This window comes from Megascapheus bottae, chromosome 11 (assembly GCF_031878675.1).
Source record: "Megascapheus bottae isolate mThoBot1 chromosome 11, mThoBot2.hap1, whole genome shotgun sequence".
Taxonomy (NCBI): Eukaryota; Metazoa; Chordata; class Mammalia; order Rodentia; family Geomyidae; genus Megascapheus; species Megascapheus bottae.
In genome coordinates, this window is record NC_143519.1 from 23,970,813 (window position 1) to 23,989,789 (window position 18,977).

At 39.6% G+C, this 18,977-nt stretch overlaps 1 protein-coding gene across 1 annotated transcript in view; it reads left to right on the plus strand.

The window, feature by feature from the left end:
- The window catches only part of Tbc1d4 (TBC1 domain family member 4), a 64,298-nt gene extending 54,872 nt beyond the window's left edge, over nt 1-9,426 (plus strand). The window contains exons 14-18 of the mRNA XM_090342034.1: nt 1,439-1,683; nt 1,902-2,061; nt 4,797-4,966; nt 7,274-7,450; nt 8,495-9,426. Coding sequence (XP_090198160.1) covers nt 1,439-1,683; nt 1,902-2,061; nt 4,797-4,966; nt 7,274-7,450; nt 8,495-8,728 — 986 coding nt within the window. The 3' untranslated portion in view covers nt 8,729-9,426. The remainder of the gene's footprint in view (nt 1-1,438; nt 1,684-1,901; nt 2,062-4,796; nt 4,967-7,273; nt 7,451-8,494) is intronic.
- The last annotated feature ends 9,551 nt before the right edge of the window (nt 9,427-18,977 follow it).

Here is an 18,977-nt window from a genome sequence, read left to right on the forward strand (position 1 = left end):
ACTTCTGTGGCCCAAAGAAAACCTCAAATTTATATATCCAACATTGATGTGTGTGTGTGTGTGTGTGTGTGTGTGTGTGTATGTGTGTGTGTGTGTGTGTGTGTGTGTATACACACGTGCGTGTGCGTGCATGGGGGACAGGGAGAAATGTCTGGCTCAGTTCCAAGTCTGGTTCAGTTCCAAGTCCTAGCTGTTCAGGGAGTTTATTTGCTAGATGATAATTTATATCTAAAGGTACATCTATAGAAGGGAATTTATTTCAAGTTAGCTTGATCTTTATTTCTTTTTTTCCCTTTGGGCAAATGCATGGACTTAAGAAGCAAATATTTCCTAAATGATAGTCTACGTATAAAGCAAAATCAAAATAAAACATATCCTTCTAGAGTCTTGTTGCCAAAAGAAAGAAAGGAAGAAAGAGGCTAGAAGTAATCTGCTTATGATCCTTGGAGATTTCCTAAGAAATAATTTCATATCTCTTACAGGATGCAGTCAGAATAAATGTATTCTATTCTCATGCAATCTCTGCTGGATATAACATTTATGTGTGATTTTTAATTATGTTTTATTCTTTTGCTAGAAAGAAGTACTGCTTAGCATTAAATGTTGGCTTTTATTTCATATGGGGAAGATAAAGGTAGTTTGGCAGTCAGTACTTGGGATTTGTGTGTGTGTGTGTGTGTGTGTGTGTGTGTGTGTGTGACAGACAGAGACAGAGCTACAGGAAGACACACTTAGGGAGAGAGAGAAAAAGAGCAAGAGAGAGAAGGAGAAGGAGGGAGGGAAGGAGAGGAGAGAGCTGGAAGTCATTGTTGGCTCATGCCTATAATTCTAACTACTCAGGAGGCTGCGATCAGGTGTGCATGGTTCAAAGCCAGTCTAAGTAGAAACACCCTTTTCTTTCTTTCTTTTTCTTTTTTTGGTCGGACATGGTGCTTGGATTCTGGGCCTAGACACTATCCAGAGCTCTTCAGCTCAAGGCTACTGCCCTACCCCTTGAGCCAAAGTTCCACTTCTGATTTTCTAAGTGGTTGATTGGAGATAAGAGTCTCACTGTCTTTAGTGCCTGGGCTGGCTTTGAACCACGATCCTCAGATCTCAGCCTCCTAAGTAGCTAGGATTACAGACGTGAGCCACAGTGCCTGGCTATGAGACCCTTTTCTCCAGTTAACCTGGAAATGGAGCTGCGGCTCGAGCCATATATAGTGCTTGACTTGTGCAGAAAGGTCAACCGAGAACTTGAGGCCATGAGTTCAAGATGCACCGTGGGCACAAAATGAGACACCGAGGGAGAAGGGAGGCGGATAAGGGGGACAGACACTTTTATGTGAATACTTGAAGCACCACGCATGAGTGGAGGGTGAAGACTGGTTTTCCTGAGCTTACTGAGTCGCATCTTCACTGTGAGCTCTATAGCACATCCTTTTTTCTTCCCCTTCAGGGAGGACATTCCCTACTCACCCCTACTTTTCAGTGCAGCTGGGCGCAGGGCAGCTGTCTCTCTTCAACCTCCTGAAAGCCTATTCTTTGCTGGACAAGGAGGTGGGCTACTGTCAGGGGATCAGCTTCGTGGCCGGAGTCCTGCTTCTGCACATGAGCGAGGAACAAGCCTTTGAAATGCTGAAATTCCTCATGTACGACCTGGGCTTCCGCAAGCAGTACCGGCCCGACATGCTGTCACTCCAAGTGAGTAGAGACACCCGAGGCGAATGCCACAAATCATGGCCCCCATTCTCCATCCTGGAAGTGCCTGGCTACACTATAGTACTTTTCTTATTTACTTAGTGTATGGGAATCGCTACTAAATGGTAGAATATCAGAATTCAACTCTAGTACATTTTATGTGCTCTCAAGCTAATCCATAGTATTTCCTCTCCCCCCACCTACCTGCCACTGAACTTCAGATTCAAATGTACCAGCTGTCCCGGCTCCTTCATGACTATCACCGGGACCTCTACAGTCATCTGGAGGAACATGAGATCAGCCCCAGTCTTTACGCCGCCCCCTGGTTCCTCACACTCTTTGCCTCTCAGTTTCCACTGGGCTTTGTAGCCCGAATTTTTGGTAAGAAATGGCTAGGTTCAAGTGGAACATTGTGTTGCTTAATCTAAGGATGTGTGTCTAGCCTTATGGTACCCTCGTTGTTTTGTCATGCCTTTTCCAGAATATCAGATAGCTGGTGGAATTTAAGAAATGCTATTATTCTTAAGTCAAGATAAAATTGAATGGAAAAGAATTGTGCTCCTGTGTTTGAGCAGTATTGGAGATATTAATTTCATTAAGGTTTAAAAAAGCTTATTATACATTTTAAGAAAAGTCTACACTAGGGTCATGCTTGTATACTTTTGCAGGGTTTTCTCTTTGGGGTGTGTATGTATGTGTGTGTGTGTGTGTCTTTCCTTGTCCATTGTCTTCCAACTTGGATTTAAAACACAGAGAATCATGTTCTCTGACTATGCCACTGGAAGTTCTTATTTATTTTTGCTGGTCATGGGGCATGAACTCAGAGCCTGGGTGCTGTCACTGAGCTTTTTCAATGAAGGCTCTATCATGTGGAGCCATAGCGTCATTTCTGGCTTGCTGGTGGCTAATTGAAAGATAAGGGTCTCATGGGTTTTCCTGCCCAGGCTAGCTTTGAACTTGGATCCTCAATTCTTAGCTTCCTGAGTAGTTAAGATTACAGTCATGTGACATTGGTGCCCAGCTGGGAGTACTTAGTTTTTAATGTTATTTCTAGTGGCTGGTATTTCCTTGTTGTTTTTGGTTAACAGGTCACCTTAATGGTACTTCATGATAGAAGTGATTTGTGTCAGTGGATGGTACGGTCATATATCTCTGACATGTATCAGCTGGCAGAAAGACAATCAGTAAGCATCGCTGAGCATGTTGTGATCTCATCTGTGTAGTTCTAGTCATGGTGTTCAGCACTAGGAAAAAACAGTGTGACACGGTTTGTACTCTCTTGGGGAGCCCTTCAACCTATTCACAGCTATTTAATTAGAAAAGTAAAAAGTAAAAAAATAATAAAGCTATTATGTTGACCCACACCTGAAATCCAAGCACTCAGGAAACTGAAGCAGGAGGATCAAGAGTTTGAGCCTAGCCTGGGGTACACATCAAGTCTCTATCATTAAAATAAATAGTCAATCAGTCAAACAATAAGCACAGCTATCTATTAGAGGTTCAATATAATGGTGTTTCACACTTCCTGATCCTCAGAGACCACCTGCACTTTCATATTCTGCCCATCTGTGTGGTGTACGTTAGGGTTAGAGTAGTACTTTTTCTCATCTGATTTAGGTTATTTTTGTTTTTCTTTTCAGTTTTTTTTTGGGGGGGGGGAAGTCTTGGGCTTGAGTTCAGGGCCTGATCCCTGTCCTTGGACTTTCTCAAGGCTAGAGCTCTACCCCTTGAGCCACAGCACCACTTCTGGCTTCTTTCTATGTATGTGATACCGAGGAATCGAACCCAGGTCTTTGCACATGCTAGGCAAGCATTCTACTACTAGGCCAAACTCCCAGCCCTTAAGTTTTTTTTTTTTAATTTGCTGCTTGATATAGATTTCATTACATATTAAATGGCCCCTTGATTTTGTGTTGTAAGAGTTTAAATAATTCTAATTGTTTTTAGTGTTCATTTATCCAGGAAAATCTGAATAGCAATTGAATATTTATTTGAGGATTTACCTAGTCCCTATCAAATTTTTCTATTAAAATACAAATAGTATATAAGCATATACATACAGTTTGTCTTTTAGCCTCTTAATCTTTTTTTTTTTTTTGACCAGTCCTGGAGCTTGAACTCAGGGCCTGAGCACTGTCCTTGAACACTTTTTGCTCAAGGCTAGCATCCTGCCAGTTAACCACAGCACCCACTTCCATCTTTGTGTATGTGGCACTGGGGATTTGAACCCAGGGCTTTTTGCATGCTAGGTGAGTGCTCTACCACTAGGCCAAACTCCCAGCCCCAAGTCCCTTAATCTTATCTGAGATTTTGTTTTTTTAACAAGTAAGGGACATACAAGTACTTATATGTTTCAGTCATATTAATGTTTGTATGAGGGGTCTACTGGGGCTTGAACTCAGGGCCTTGAACTCAGCTTTTTCTGTTCACGGATTGTGTTATACCACTTAAGCCATTCCTTCATGTCAGCTTTTTTGCTAGTTAATTGGAAATATAGAGTCACTTGGAATTTTCTTTTCTGGCTGGCTTTGAGTCGTGATTCTCAGATATAAGATTCCTGAATAACAAGGATTAGAGACATGAACTACAGGCACCAATTCTATTTATTTATTTATTTATTTATTTATTTATTTATTTATTTATTTATTTATTTATTTATTTTTATGGGTCATGGGGCTTGAACTGGCCTGGGCATTGTCCCTGAGCTCTTCAGCTCAGGGCTACCACCCTACTCTTGAACCAAGCTCCACTTTTTCTAGTGGTTAACTGGAGATAAGAGTCTCAGGTCCTTTTGTGCCTGGGCTGGCTTTGAACCTTGATCCTCAAATCTCAGCCACCTGAGTAGCTAGGATTACAGGCATGAGCCACCACACCTGGCTACCAGCTTTATATTAATTTTTCTTTAAAGGAGATAGTTTGACCAGTTTTAATTAGAAAAATATTTTTGGTTCTGCTATAGTCATAAGACACACACTTTTAGCAAAAAATATCTTTGTAATGATACATAGCTTTAAAATTATTTATTATAATAAATTAATTGTCCAAAAGAAATGCAGTTATATTTACACACATGCATATCTAATTTTGGGTTATGCAAATTATATCTTTTCTTTTAGATATGATTTTTCTCCAGGGAACTGAAGTTATATTTAAGGTTGCACTCAGCTTACTGAGCAACCAAGAGACACTTATAATGGAATGTGAAAATTTTGAAAATATAGTTGAGTTTCTCAAAAGCACGCTTCCTGATATGAACACCTCTGAAATGGAAAAAATTATTACCCAGGTAAGATTTAAATGATCATAAGGTTATATAGCCATTTTCTATTGACTATATTTTAAAAGCTTGAATACCAAAAATATAGTTTTGCTCAACAGATCTTATTGTTTTCAAGATTACTTTTATTTTTTATGTTTGTTTTCTTCAGTGCTGAGAATAGAATAGGCAGTGCTCCACCAATGAACCACATCCTTAGACAAGGAATGTTACTTATTTCTTTTTTATTTTTTTGCCAGTCCTGGGCTTGAGCTCAGGGCCTGAGCCCTGTCCTTGGACTTTCTCAAGGCTGGAGCTCTATCACTTGAGCCACGGCATCACTTCCAGCTTTTTTCTATGTATGTGGTACCGAAGAATCAAACCCGGGTCTTCGTGCATGCTAGGCAAGCACTCTACCACTAGGCCAAACTCCTGGCCTCTGGTTTATGTCTTATATGACTTTTCTTATCAAGAAATCATTTTTTCTTATTAATGGCTTTTTGGGGGGGAGGGGGGTAGGTCATGGGCCTTGAACCTGAACTTGGCTTGGGCACTGTCCCTGAGCTCTACCCTTGAGCCAAGCCCCACTTCCTGTTAGAGGTAAGAGTCTGAGGTCCTTTTGTGCCCGGGCTGGCTTTGAACCTTGATCCTCAGATCTCAGCCTCCTGAGCAGCTAGGATTATAGGCGTGAGTCACCACACCCAGCTGTCAATGGCTGTTTTATTAGTTATTTCACGTGATACATCACGATATTCGTCTGAATCTGTTTTCTCAGCTCCAAAATGGTACACATGGATCCAAGTTTTGTAAAGCCTAAATAAGGACAGGGTCCCCCCTTGATAATTTAAAGGAGGGACGCATTGTAGTCATGTCGAGAGGAGCTCCAGGCATTAGAACCAGAGGGAGGCCTTTCTACCCTCCCCTCACTTGTTGAGGGAACAAATGGAATACAGCATTTATAGATGATAACCTTTGAAAATTTCCATTACACATAACTTTTTGCTCATATTCCTGTATAAATAGGTGCAGTTTCATTTAAGTGAGATCATGCTATGTGTGCTACTGTACAACTTAATCTTAAATTGAAATAAGTATCGTTTTCTGAACATTTTTCCATGGCAACAAATAGCCACAGTGTCTGTTTTCAAGGACATGTAATAGTTCCTTGTATTCCTGCCTACTAGGAAAGGAAAAAGTGATGCTTGGTAGATGACAAGTTACTGCAGAAATGTTCCCATTATTAAAATTCTAATATTTAGTGTATCTGATTTGCTATTCTGTGATAGATCTACTAATTTGACCAGGACAAGTCAGAGGCGTGTGTGAGTGTGTGTGTGAGTGTGTGTGTGTGTGTGTGTGTGTGTGTGTGTGTATGTGTGTGTGACTGGGCGTGTGTGTGTGTTTTCCTCCATCATCAGTTTCCACCATTCTTTGAATGGTGCCTTATCTCCTGAGCAGTAAGTTTGGGCTAAAAGGAAGGGCCTATCTGACCTTTGGCCTTGAACAGCCTTCCTTTTGGTTAAAAGTCTAGGAGGGTGGCAACTATCCTCATTAAAGCTACAGCCCTGAACCGGTTGTACAGCCTGAGAGTTGTACAGCCTGGGTGGTAGACTGTATAAATGATTCTCAGGTACTTACACAACATAGCAAATGGCATAATGCATTTATGTCTTCTTCTGAACAAATAAAGTTCAGAATGCTTTTGTTGTCATTGTTTTTGGTTTTGGAGCTTGAACTCAGGACCTGGGTGTTCTCTTTGGCTTCTTTGTGTTCAAGGCTAGAGCTCTACTTGAGCCACATCAGGTTTTTGAGGGTTTCCCCCCACACTTCAGGTTTTTTAGTGGTCAATTAGAGATTAGTATCTCACAGACTTTCCTGCCCATGCTGTCTTCGAACTGTGATCCTCAGATCTCAGCCTCCTAAGTAGCTAGGAATACAGGTATGAGCCATCTGTGCCCGGCTCCAAAGTGCTACACAATTTTGTTTGCTACTCTCTACTTTCTACTATAGATAACAATTGTCTAAATAATATTGTCTATTCATTATACTTCATTTCAGGAGATTTTGGATACAAAAATTTTGGGCATCAATTAATTCTCATGACTTATTTTCATTACAAGAATGTTGAGGTTGTGTAGCAATATTCTGGGAGTTCTTAGGCAGATAGTCTAACCTGTATCTAATTTGTTCTTGCATTGATGGTCAGGGCAATTTTGTTTTCTTGTTGTACATGATAAATAAGTGGTTTGAAATAAACCCGAAGTCCACCAGTGGCACACGGATTGTTTCGTGTTTAGTGTACAAGAGATTGGCCTCACCGATGGTGTTTCCATGCAGGTGTTTGAGATGGATATCTCCAAACAGTTGCATGCCTATGAGGTAGAGTATCACGTGCTGCAGGATGAGCTACAAGAATCGTCCTTTGCTTGTGAGGATAATGAATCTCTGGAGAAGCTGGAAAGGGCCAACAACTACCTGAAGAGACAGAACATGGACCTTCTGGAAAAGTTACAGGTACAGAGATGGGTGTGTTAGTGAATGCCTATAGTCCCAGTTCACAGGATGGGCATGAAAACTTACATGGTTGTGTGTGTGTATGTGTGTGTGTACTACATGCATATGTACATGCGTGTGAATGTGTGTGACTATATGTATGTGCATGCTAGTACTAGGGCTTGAACTTAGAACTCATACTTAGCTTTTTTTCACTCATCGCTGGTGCTGTACCATTTGATCATGCCTCTACTTCTAGTTTTTTGCTGGTCAGTTTGAATATAAGCGTGTCTTAGATTTGTTGGCCCAAGGTGACTTCAAACTGAGATCCTCAGATCTCAACCTCTTGAGTAGCTAGGATGAATCATGGGTGCCTAGAAACACACATATATTTTAAATTAAATTAAACTTTTTTTGATGCACAAATTCCATTATTTTGTGTGCACTAGATAAAGCCAGAACCACAGAGCTACAACCCTAGAACCCAGTAGTTATATTTTTGAGCAATTTAAACATCTTTATTTCATGTAGGTTTTTATAATACTGTTTCAAAGAATAATACTGAATAATAAAATATTAATAATCGATGATTAGTTATTACTTGATAATAATTAAGTAATTTGTTTTAATCGGTTAATCATGTATTTGAGGTCTGGCTGAAGATATAATAAAGATCAAAATTGTTCTTTAAAAATTTTTTTTCTTGGGCCTGTGGGGTGGCCTAGTCATAGAATACTTGCCTATCATTCATGAAGCTTTGGGTTTGATTACTAGGTACCACATACACAGAAAAGCCAGAACTTGTGCTGTGGTAGAGTGCTGGCCTTGAGAAAGCTGAAGGACAGTTCCCAGGTCCTGAGTTCAAATACCAGGACTGGCAAAAAGACCCCCAAAAACAAAAAAACAAAGAAGAAAAGTATCTCATGGACTTTCCTGCCCAGGCTGGCTTTTAACCATGATTCTCAGATCTCATTCTCTTGAGTATTTAAGCCACTGGCACCTGGCTTATTAAAATATTTGATTTGGAGTTCTTTTGTTTTTGTTTTTGTTTCTTTTCCCATATAGATGGCTCATGCTAAAATCCAGGCCTTGGAATCAAACCTGGAAAATCTTTTGACCAGAGAAACCAAAATGAAGACTTTAATCCGAACACTGGAACAAGAAAAAATGGCTTATCAAAAGACAGTGGAACAAATCCGAAAATTGGTGCCAGCAGACATTCTTGCCAACTGCGAGTTGCTATTGAGAGACTTAAACTGCAACCCTAATAACAAAGCCAAGGCAGGAAACAAGCCATAATTCACAACCCACAGCCTCAGCACAAAGTCCTCCTTTGCATCCGGTTGAGGAAGAACTTGTGTGCAGCTGGCTCACACCAGACCTGAAGCTGGAGGAGCCAACCTTGCACTGGTGCTGAGCCCCTGGTGAGCAGAGGGTGCCAATTCTAAGCCATTGTATATACAATCCAGACTGATTTTTTTTTCTCCTTATTGCCGTCTGTGTATATAGGTGTAAAATGGACATAAAGAGTTCATGCTTTCAAATATAATGAGTAGACATATATTTACAACAATTTTTTATTTCCACCAGAAACTTCATGAAACTTACACCAAAGGGAAGTTGAAGTGGAGTTCCCCATGGACACATGAAAAAAATTATGTTTTTTTGTTTGCCTTTGTAGTGAAACGAAGCTAGATAACATCTCTATATATTGAAATATACTTGAAAAAAATGAATGTATTTTTTTCCTCCAAAGAATAGCATGTTTCACTCAAGGGTGAAAGGTGGAAACACTCATGTAACTTTATGTGTATCCTGTCTTAAATTCTACTGACATTGTCTATTGAGGTAAATGGCTGGTTGTTAGTCATATTCCTCTGAATTATTGAGGAAGGTGATTGCTTTGTGCCAACAAGGTTGTGTCTCTATGAGTTTTGAGTCTAGTTAGGCCTTGTTCTAGATATCTTTTTTTTTTTTTTTTGCCAGTCCTGGGCTTGGGCTCAGGGCCTGAGCACTGTACCTGGATTTTCTCAAGGCTAGGGCTCTATCACTTGAGCACCACTTCTGGCTTTTTGCTATGTATATGGTACCGAGGAATCGAACCCAGGTCTTCGTGCATGCTAGGCAAGCACTCTACCACTAGGCCAAACTCCCGGCCCCTCTTCTAGATATCTTAACAGAATGTTGTGGCTGAATCTACCCAGCTCAAGGTAAAGGATAATGTTGCTAATTTTATAGCAATTTGGAACATCCTGGTCATTTAAGCAGAAACTATTCGGCATCAGAAATAGAATTTAAGACCTAAATTCTATCATCTTCTCCATTTTTATTTAAATTGTGCTTGGCTACCTTTGCCAAGTGGCATAGATTTGACATTTTCCCTTGCACTTTACCATGAAAGCTCTCAAATCAGTTCTCTCTCTACCTTCAATATTGGATAAGCAAAATACAAGTACCATATTTAGGCACGTTTCCCCCTTCCCCCACTTGGACAGTTGACAGAATCAAACTCTACATCCTCTTCCCCTTTCAAGGGGAAATTTAGGAGAACTGTGAAATGTTTAGGAAATTCACAAGAAGGGATGGGAAAGATGGCACCAGGCCAGCCAAACATGAAAATTTTACATTTGGTCTTTCAAGTGCCTCTGTGTACAAATAGCTTATTGGTGGACAATGATGCGTGTTGTCTATGTACAAGAAAAGTTAATTTTCCAAGTACACATGGAGTTTATCCTAGCTGAGATGATTTTGTGATAGTGCTTCTGAAACTGGATGTAGACTTTTTGCTTTTCCAACTTGTATTTATCATTACTGCTTTATTTTTCTCTTTATGTTTGCAGGACTTGTGGCTTCACAGATGGATTCTTTAGAGTAGTCTTGTTCCAAGAGAGTTTGTTTGCCATAAGCTGAAATGTATCATGGAGGGTAATTATGGAGCTCTGAGGATTTCAGAAACCCTTGGTGAAAATGGAAACCCCATCTACCCTGTTATTCAGTGTGAAGCTAGCCATTCTTCCTGTAGATCAGCATGCTGTGTGATTTCTCAAACAGCAATCAAGTCTGATTAGCAAGTAAAGTTAGTGCAACTTCTAGGTCCTACGAGATGGTGGTTCTAAATATTCCATTTAGTTGGACCACCAAAGTATTTGCTGCTTGGATTTCCTGAAAATGTTCCTATTTGTAGGAAGGTAGACTAAAAAATTATTATTGTCTTTAAGTAGTTGGACAAAGAGGTTTTCTTTCAACAAGCCAGACTATGAGTACAAAAAGATCTTGATGGAAGGTTCTTAAATTCCCTATCAATAAGACAAATGCTATCTTCTTATCATAGAGTTATGGAAATTGCCTCATTGATGTGGTACACAAGTGTTAGCTGGTTTTTAAGTTGGGGAAGGAGACTTTTTCTTTCTGATATTCAGTTTAAACTTTGTTCTGGATGTTTAGGATCAACCTTATGATAAATTGTATCATGGTGTTCAGAGATAAAGGTGACTCAGTCTTCTTTTCTCTTGAAAGTCAATTTTTCTGTTTCATTTGTGACTCTTAAACATGTTACATTAATTATACTCCATATATTTTGCATCTGTATCTGATTAATGTCATGTCAAATTCATTTCCAATAAATAGATTGTTGCAGGTTTCCTGGCTTCTGGATATTAATTTTGAGGGAAAAAAACCTCTTAGAGACTTAAAACATACATAGGTTCGATTATTAGTACCTAAGACAGAGATACTGATAATTCTTTCCAATAGAATCTAAAACATTAGAGGTAATTTAAGAAGCATTATGAGGTTGGGAGTTTGGCCTAGTGGTAGGGTGCTTGCCTAGCATGCACAAAAACCCAGGTTTGAGTCCTTGGTACCACATATATAGAAAAAGCCAGAAGTGGTGCTGTGGTTCAAGTGGTAAAGCCCTAGCCTTGAGAAAGCTTAGGACAGTGCTCAGGCCTGAGTTCCAGCCCCAGGACTGGCACAAAACAAAACAAAACAAAACACCCAAAGCATTATGAACTAGGTGCTGGTAGCTCACAGTTGTAATGCTAGATACTCAGGAGTATGAGATTTGAAGATCACAGTTCAAAATTAGCCCAGGCAGGAAAGACCCCATGAGGGCTTATCTCTAGTTAACCACTAGGAAACCAGAAGGGTTAAAACACGTAAAAGGGTTAGTCCTCAAGTTAGCAATAAAACATAGTCTCTTTGAAAGGACTTCAAACACATTAGAAAATAATGTAAAAGGTATCCTCTCTTTTCTCCCTGCAGGATGCATACATATCATATCCACTAGGAAGCATTCTGAATTCTTTGGGTGAAAATCCAATTGGAAATTGTTTATGTTTTCATATCCTTCTTCTTGTTGTTGCTATCTTAGGGTATAAATCTATCAATGTAGTTTGCTTTTATCACAGCCATAAGAAAAGGCTTGAAGGAGTTAAAAACTGATAACAATGTACCTTCACATTGTGTGTGTGTGCGTGTGTGTGTGTGTGTGTGTGTGTGTGTGTGTATTTTGGTCTTGGGGTTTGAACCCAGGGCCTGAGCGCTCTCGGAGCTCTTTTGCCCAAGATTAGCTCTTTACCATTTTGAACCTCTGCATCACTTCCAGTTTTGAGGTGGTTAATTAGAAATAAGAATCTCATGGACTTTCCTGCCTGGGCTGGCTTCGAACCTCAATCCTCAGATCTCAGCCTCCTGAGTAGCTACGGTTATAGGTATGAACCATTAGGGCCGAGCAACAAATACATTGTGTGAGCTAATTCCACATTGGATGCCATGTATCCCGAGGTGATGTAGTCCTTGGCCTCAGAGAGGTAAGTTGCAGTCTAAGAGGGAGGAAGGGAAGAATGTTATTCTGATGAAATCATTGCTGAGCTTTCAAGGACCCAAAGTGGAACCAATGTGCGTGGGCAAGCACTTTGGGGGTAAGATCCTCTTTTAGTACATGGAAACAAAATCTAGAATGACAAATTGCTTTTCTCAGTAAAAATACCACTTCTCGTGATAGAAAAGTATTTTTCTGTAAAGCTATTCAGATTTTACTAAGGTTTCAATTTTCTTCAATGTAAAGTTCTTATGTAGCTTTACATGGCTTCCTTCTAGAATTGAATTCGTTTGCAAATTCAGTTTTTAATCTGAGAAGAAATGATGTTATTCAGAAATAATTATTGCTGTTAAAATGCATTGTGTACTCTTATGTTTAGAGATGTCCCAGAAATAAAATGTTCTGAAACAAAATGAGACCATTTTCTGTGTTGACTTTCACCAACTTGGTCATAGTCCATTTCCTTTATACATCTCTGTTGTATTTTTATTTTATTATTGAGGTGATATACAGAGGGATTACAGTTACATTCATCAGGTAATATCTATTATATTTTATCTTACAAATAGTTATCCTATTCTCACGCTCCTTGCTCCCTAATTCAACCTTTCTATCATAAGTTGGGTACTTATAAACAGAAATCACAACTCACTGTTATTAAAGCTTATGTAATTACAGTGTTCATTAGTACTTTGTAGAAGTTATATTTAAAGTCACAAGGCAAGGTTACCAAGGGAGAGGTTACCAGTGAGCGAGTGAATACATGCTTGATTTTCTTTCCATCTTTCTGGAAGTTAAATTTATGATTCACAGTAGAAACCTTGGGCTCTCCTAGCAGAGATTTACAATAGAACAAAACCTAGATACATAAGGCATATAGAATGAGGCTAAGTGAAAGGACCTCCAGGATATAGAAACAAAAGCCATATAACGAGTGATTGTTGTCCTTAATGTACTATGTTATCGCTCATCTCTTTTGCTGTCCCTTGGTTATCTCATATTGTTACAGTATTTCACCTGGTTATCTGATATATTGTATATATGCGTATTTGGTTATTTGAAGTTAGATAGGGAAGGGGGGAAAACAAGATGAGAGGTGGGGTAGGGGGAGGGAAATGGGGACCAAGACATGAGAAAGGGTATCATGCACCTTCTATCTGGTGAATATAATGTAACCCTTCCATTAATTACAATAAAAATATATGAAAAAATTTTTGATTCAGTATGTATGCCTTTGGTAAGGCATCTCACATATTCTAAGAATGACAAGAAAGTATTTCACTGGCTGTTTCTATGAAAGGACTACAAGACAATACAAATATATATTTAAAATATTTGCTCTTGGGCAGAGTTATTAAAAAGTTATTAAAAAGCAGCCTACTGCTTTGAAGGCATAATCATAGGCGAAATGCCACTTCTGGGGAGACTATGAAGAATTGTGAAGAAAGGATGAGAAGCATGCACTGCTTAACTGTGCAGGTTAACATTTTCTTTGACAGACATGAGAGAGAACATGAGTCAAACCTCTTGCTTGTTTAGGCATTGGATAATGCTAGCTTAACATCAGCACAAACTGATGCATAAAGCAAATTATGTGGAAGATTTGGCTTTAGCCATTGGATTTCTGTACGGATAATTATTCACAGGATTGGTAGCTTTTAGGAGATCTGCTTCTCCCAGCTTTGGAGAGCAGGAATTCTATCACCTTGGATTTCCCCCTTACTCTATTTCTGCTAAAGAGTAAAGAGGTTTTATGATAAAGTTTTAGAGAAGATGGAGCAAGGTATGTTACACAGAATTCTTCACTATCCAGCATTCCTGAGCCTCAGCCAGCTGCCACTTCTTGGAGGCATTATGGGCTGTCCAGAGGCTACATGGCCCAGAGTGAGGAGTATAGGGTTGATAGACAGATCAAAGTGAACCCTGGGCCCTCCATTTAATCCCTATGGAACTGTGAAAGTCACCAAAGTTTTTACAAGTGCATCTACATCTACATAGTGGGCTAGAATTAGGCACTAATGAGGCATACAACTGTATAGTTTCTATAGTCAATTGATTATTTTTTCAAAACTAGATAAATTACATAATGTACACAAAAAAGGAATTTGCATTTAGCTTTCAGGTTAACTATAACAGTGTATCTTATTCTCACGTGTGTGTGTGTGTGTGTGTGTGTGTGTGTGTGTGTGTGTCTGTGTCTGTGTCTCTGTGTGTCTGTGTGTGCAGTACTGGGGCTTGAATTTAGAGCCCTATGCTCTTAATTAATTTTTCCCATTCAAAGTGTGTGCTCTACCATTTGATCCACATCTTTACTGCCTCATATTGCTCGTTTATTTTTAAATAATATGCAGCTAAGTAACCATTTGTAAATATTTGCATCTAGACGTGTTTTTCACCTTAATACAAGTCAAGCTGAAACTATGTGATTAGGCTTGGGTTTCTTTTTCAAAAAATCAATGAATAAACCCACTTCTTCCTTTTTGGTGTTGGCACCTAGCAATTGCATTCTATTTATAGTTTTACCTTCCCTCCCCCTTTGCTTGGAATGGTAAAAGAGAAAAATGACCACTTCTCTCATTTAACCAAGAAATTAAACTTCACCTTAACATTAAAATTATTTCTTTGGTAATCAGCTACAATTTATAAAGAAAATAAAAGGCTTTACATTGTCAAATATATTTTCATAAATACTAATTTCTCATATGTTTCCTTTACAAATCTGTACCTAACCTCTGATGCTTATTTTCATTCTGTGAATTCATAAAGGGTGATGGAGAAAGGCCCATGTGGAATGAACCTTTGCATTGCGTTGTGTTATGCTGCATATTTTGTGAGCTAAGTGCTCAGAAGAGTCTGTAGAGAAGAAAGACAGCAGAGGCAATGCAATGTAGTGAGATCAATATCATGCTAGATTAGGTAGGCAGTGTGAATAAAAGCCAATCAAGCTGGTCACTGATGGATCCTAGCTACTCAGGAGGCTGAGCTCTAAGGCTACACCGTCAAAAGGAGCCAGAGCAGAAAGGTCCATGAGATTCTTATCTTCAGCTAAACCACACAAAGCAAGAAGTAGAGTTGTGGCTCAAGTGGTAGAGTGTCAGCCTTGAGTGAAAAAGTCAAGTGAGAGCATGAGGCCCTGAGTTCAAGCTTTAGTACCAGCGTAAAAAAATAGAAAAGGAAAAAACCCAGCTCTGTAAAGCAAGACTGTTAATTACATAAAAATTAAGCAGGCATGAAACTTGCTTTTATGACCCTGACAGAATTTCATGTTTAAATATTGATCAGAATTTTCTAGCCTATAGTACTTTACTATAATATTTCTTATTTAAAAAGAAAACCACAAAAATTAGTGGCATTAATATTTTTTCTAAAACTAAAAGCCAGAGAAATTATTTACAAAGATTTGACCAGAAAACTGACATCACTTTTACTACTTACAAATAATGACTAATGATTGGACAATTGATACATTTCCTTTGCCATCATTTTCATGCATTATAGCACAAATTTCAGGAAAAGAATACTTCATAAAATACCATTTCTGCTTAAAAAAATTATCTCCCAGGGGGAGGGAAATGGGGACAAAAACATGAGAAGGGGTATCAATGTGTGAGAAGTAATTCACCTGTTATCTGGCGAATTTAACTCTATACATTACCCCAACAATAAAAAATACAAGAAATTAAAAAGTATCTCCCAATTATACATTTTAAGTAATTTATTTTTGGAAATAGTGGGGTTTGAACTCAGGACCTTATCACTTTAAGACTTGTACTCTACCACCATACCTTCAATCCTCTAATAGTGTTCTTAACTGCCCGTAAGTCTTTAATTCTGCCTCAGCTGGAGTCTTTCATTCACCAGACCATCTTATTAAACAGTGTGGCCTTTTACAGGTCGAGGTGGAGCACAGGGTTCCTTCCTCATAAAAGAGGCATCAGGCAGTTTGTTAGCCTCAGTTTGCGCCAAGCACCGTCCTGCAGCCGCTGATCCTTACCTGTCATGGGCTCTACTGGGGCGTAGATACAATCTTCAGAACTGTGTACAGCACTGAGGTGCAGCTCCGTGGTGGAGCTCAGGCTGAACTTCACAACCTGGTACCTCTGAAAACAAGAACGGTGAGTAACCAGTTTCAATTGTTTCTACATTATCTAGTTATAGAAGGGTTTTGTTGTTGATGTTACAGTATTCCAAGTGGAGTAAGATGTTATAGTATTTCAAGTGTACTAAGGCAATCAGCAAGCATCTTCCCTTGTTAGGAAAAGGCCAAGAAGGAAAACAAAATTATCTTGGATCTCTTGGTTCTATTTTATTGTTTTTGTTACCTAGTATTGTGTGTGTGTGTTGTAAGGTTCTCAGAAATTTGGAGAGAGCCTTGCTTGATGCAATTCAAAGAGTGAAATTTACCTTCACCCCTTATTTACTCAGGACAATTTACTCTAACACTTGACAAATAATTAGTTTCCTTGTTCATACATATTGTAGAAAAGATAGAAAGTTTTAGAATTAAGCTTCATAACCCCACAGTTACAAAGTGCACAACGTGTTTATTGTTTGCCCCTGAGTGAGCCTATCAGCTCTCAGTTATGAAGCTGCTTTCCACTCTCCACAATTTCCTCTCCCCTGTGCTGTTTCAATTAATAACAGCAATCATAATCTCTCTCTCCATCTCTTCCTCTCTTTCATACTTTCACTCTCTCACTTTCTTACTTTTTAAAAATATACTCGTTTCCTGATCCAAAACAGTGGAGAGGAGATAGCTGAGTTACAAATGTAACTGTATTAAGCACAGGTGTCTAATATATCTTGATTATAGTATAAGCAGGTCTGTCCCTGCCACAGCTGTGACTACTTGTAGGTAGTTGTGCAACTGTGAGAAGACACAGAGGGACGATGAACGAATGATCATGCTGTAAGTGAGGAAGTAAAATAGTAAATTAAAATGACCATAAGTGACATTAACCAAGAACCATTCTCTGAAAAGCTTTCTGTTTTGCCAGTTTGCTTCTTGACGATGATAAAAAAAATTCATCAGCGCTAATCAATTTGAAAGCTGCAAAGGAAGGAAAGGCTTCAGATATCACCATCATCATTAAACCCATGGCCAATAATAGAAACTATTACTTATACATAACTTACTGAATGAATGCATTTAATATGTGTACATCTTGCTTAATGTTTTTGCAATCATATTATGGAACAGAATACAAAAATTTTATTCTTAGGTTCCAAGTGAGAGAACAAAAATGATACAGCTATTTCAAGAAGTGAAATTGGGACTAAGATTTTGTGTGGTCTGCCTGCAGAATGGGTCCTCTACAGGTCTCTGACATGTTCTAGGCAGCGTTACCTCCAGGGTCACCTGTATCATACCATCTTCAATCCTCAGAAAATCACTGTGTATTGCTTTCACATTTGTTCTAGTTCACAGGGATCAATCATTTGCTTTGCTTGTGATTAACAATTTTATTTATTTTATTCTTTGCTGGTCCCCAGGCTTGAACTCAGGGCCTGAGCACTGTCCTTGGGTTTTTCTCAAGGCTAGCGCTCTACCACTTGAGCCACAACACCACTTCTGGCATTTTCTGTGCATGTGGCTTGGTACATGCTAGGCAAGAAAGCACTCTACACTTGGCCACACTACCAGCCCTAGAAGAGTGTTTTTAAGATTAGAAAGGTCAGAAGTATCTGGGATAAATGAAGAGAGATGAAAGTAAAATACAGCGACATTTCTTCCCGTCTCTGATGATTTGTACTGCTCTGAAGTGGTTAGAGAGAACTGAAAAGAACTTGGAGAATGCAGAATGCCAGAACTGGGATAGATGCTTGAGAGCTGAGAGAGCCTAAGGCAGGAGCCGATCTGGAAGGACTGGCCCTGCTCTCCACACCCTTCCCCAATGCTGAGATCACACTAATGGAGAAAGATGGGAACGGCTCCCTGAATGGCGGAGAAATGTACTTAAGACTGTGAACCCGGCTAATGGGGTCCCAGGGAAGCCATACTGGGGCCAGTCCCGGTCAGGGCGGGTCACGGAGAGTTGTCTCTGGCTGCCAGTTAGCGCCTAGAGCCTGGTGGAGAGCTAGCTGGCTGCGTTGAGACAGTGGGTGCTGTGGATGCTGCACCAGCTGCACGAGCTGCCCCCAAATGGTACCCTAAACTCAGGAGGCCAAACTGCCTCCCACGGGAGGACCAAGTCCCTGTTCTGCTGTGTCCGTAGCTGCACGGACCAAGTCCCTGTTCTGCTGTGTCCGTAGCTGCACGAGAGAAAGGTGGGATCCAGCTTCGAGAGCAGAAGGAGAAGAGGCAGAGGTCCAGGTCTCACAAGAGCTCTGCTGTGTGTAAAGTTATGGGTCCGGGGTGTAGCTTGTGCAGCTAAGTATTTCTGAATAATGTGAGGAGGCTTGGGTTTTGAATGGGCAGTCAGAAAGTTTGCTATCCCAGCGTCGTGATGACAGCTTGTTAGGAATCACATGTGATAGATATGTATATATATATATATATTTTTTTCTTTAAATCTGGAAACCTCAAGAAATATCTATCCTGGGAGTGTAGCTGTTATGAATTTAACTAAAAAGTTACAATTCTGTTGGGTTGAAATGGCCTCTGTGTTAGGTCCTTAAAATCTGATACTTTCTTTCTGAGGTTCCGGCAGCAATCAGTCACAATGATCTGGGGCTTGACTTCTCCTCAGCCTTTGTGAAAAAGGCATGAGCAACAAAAAGCCATCT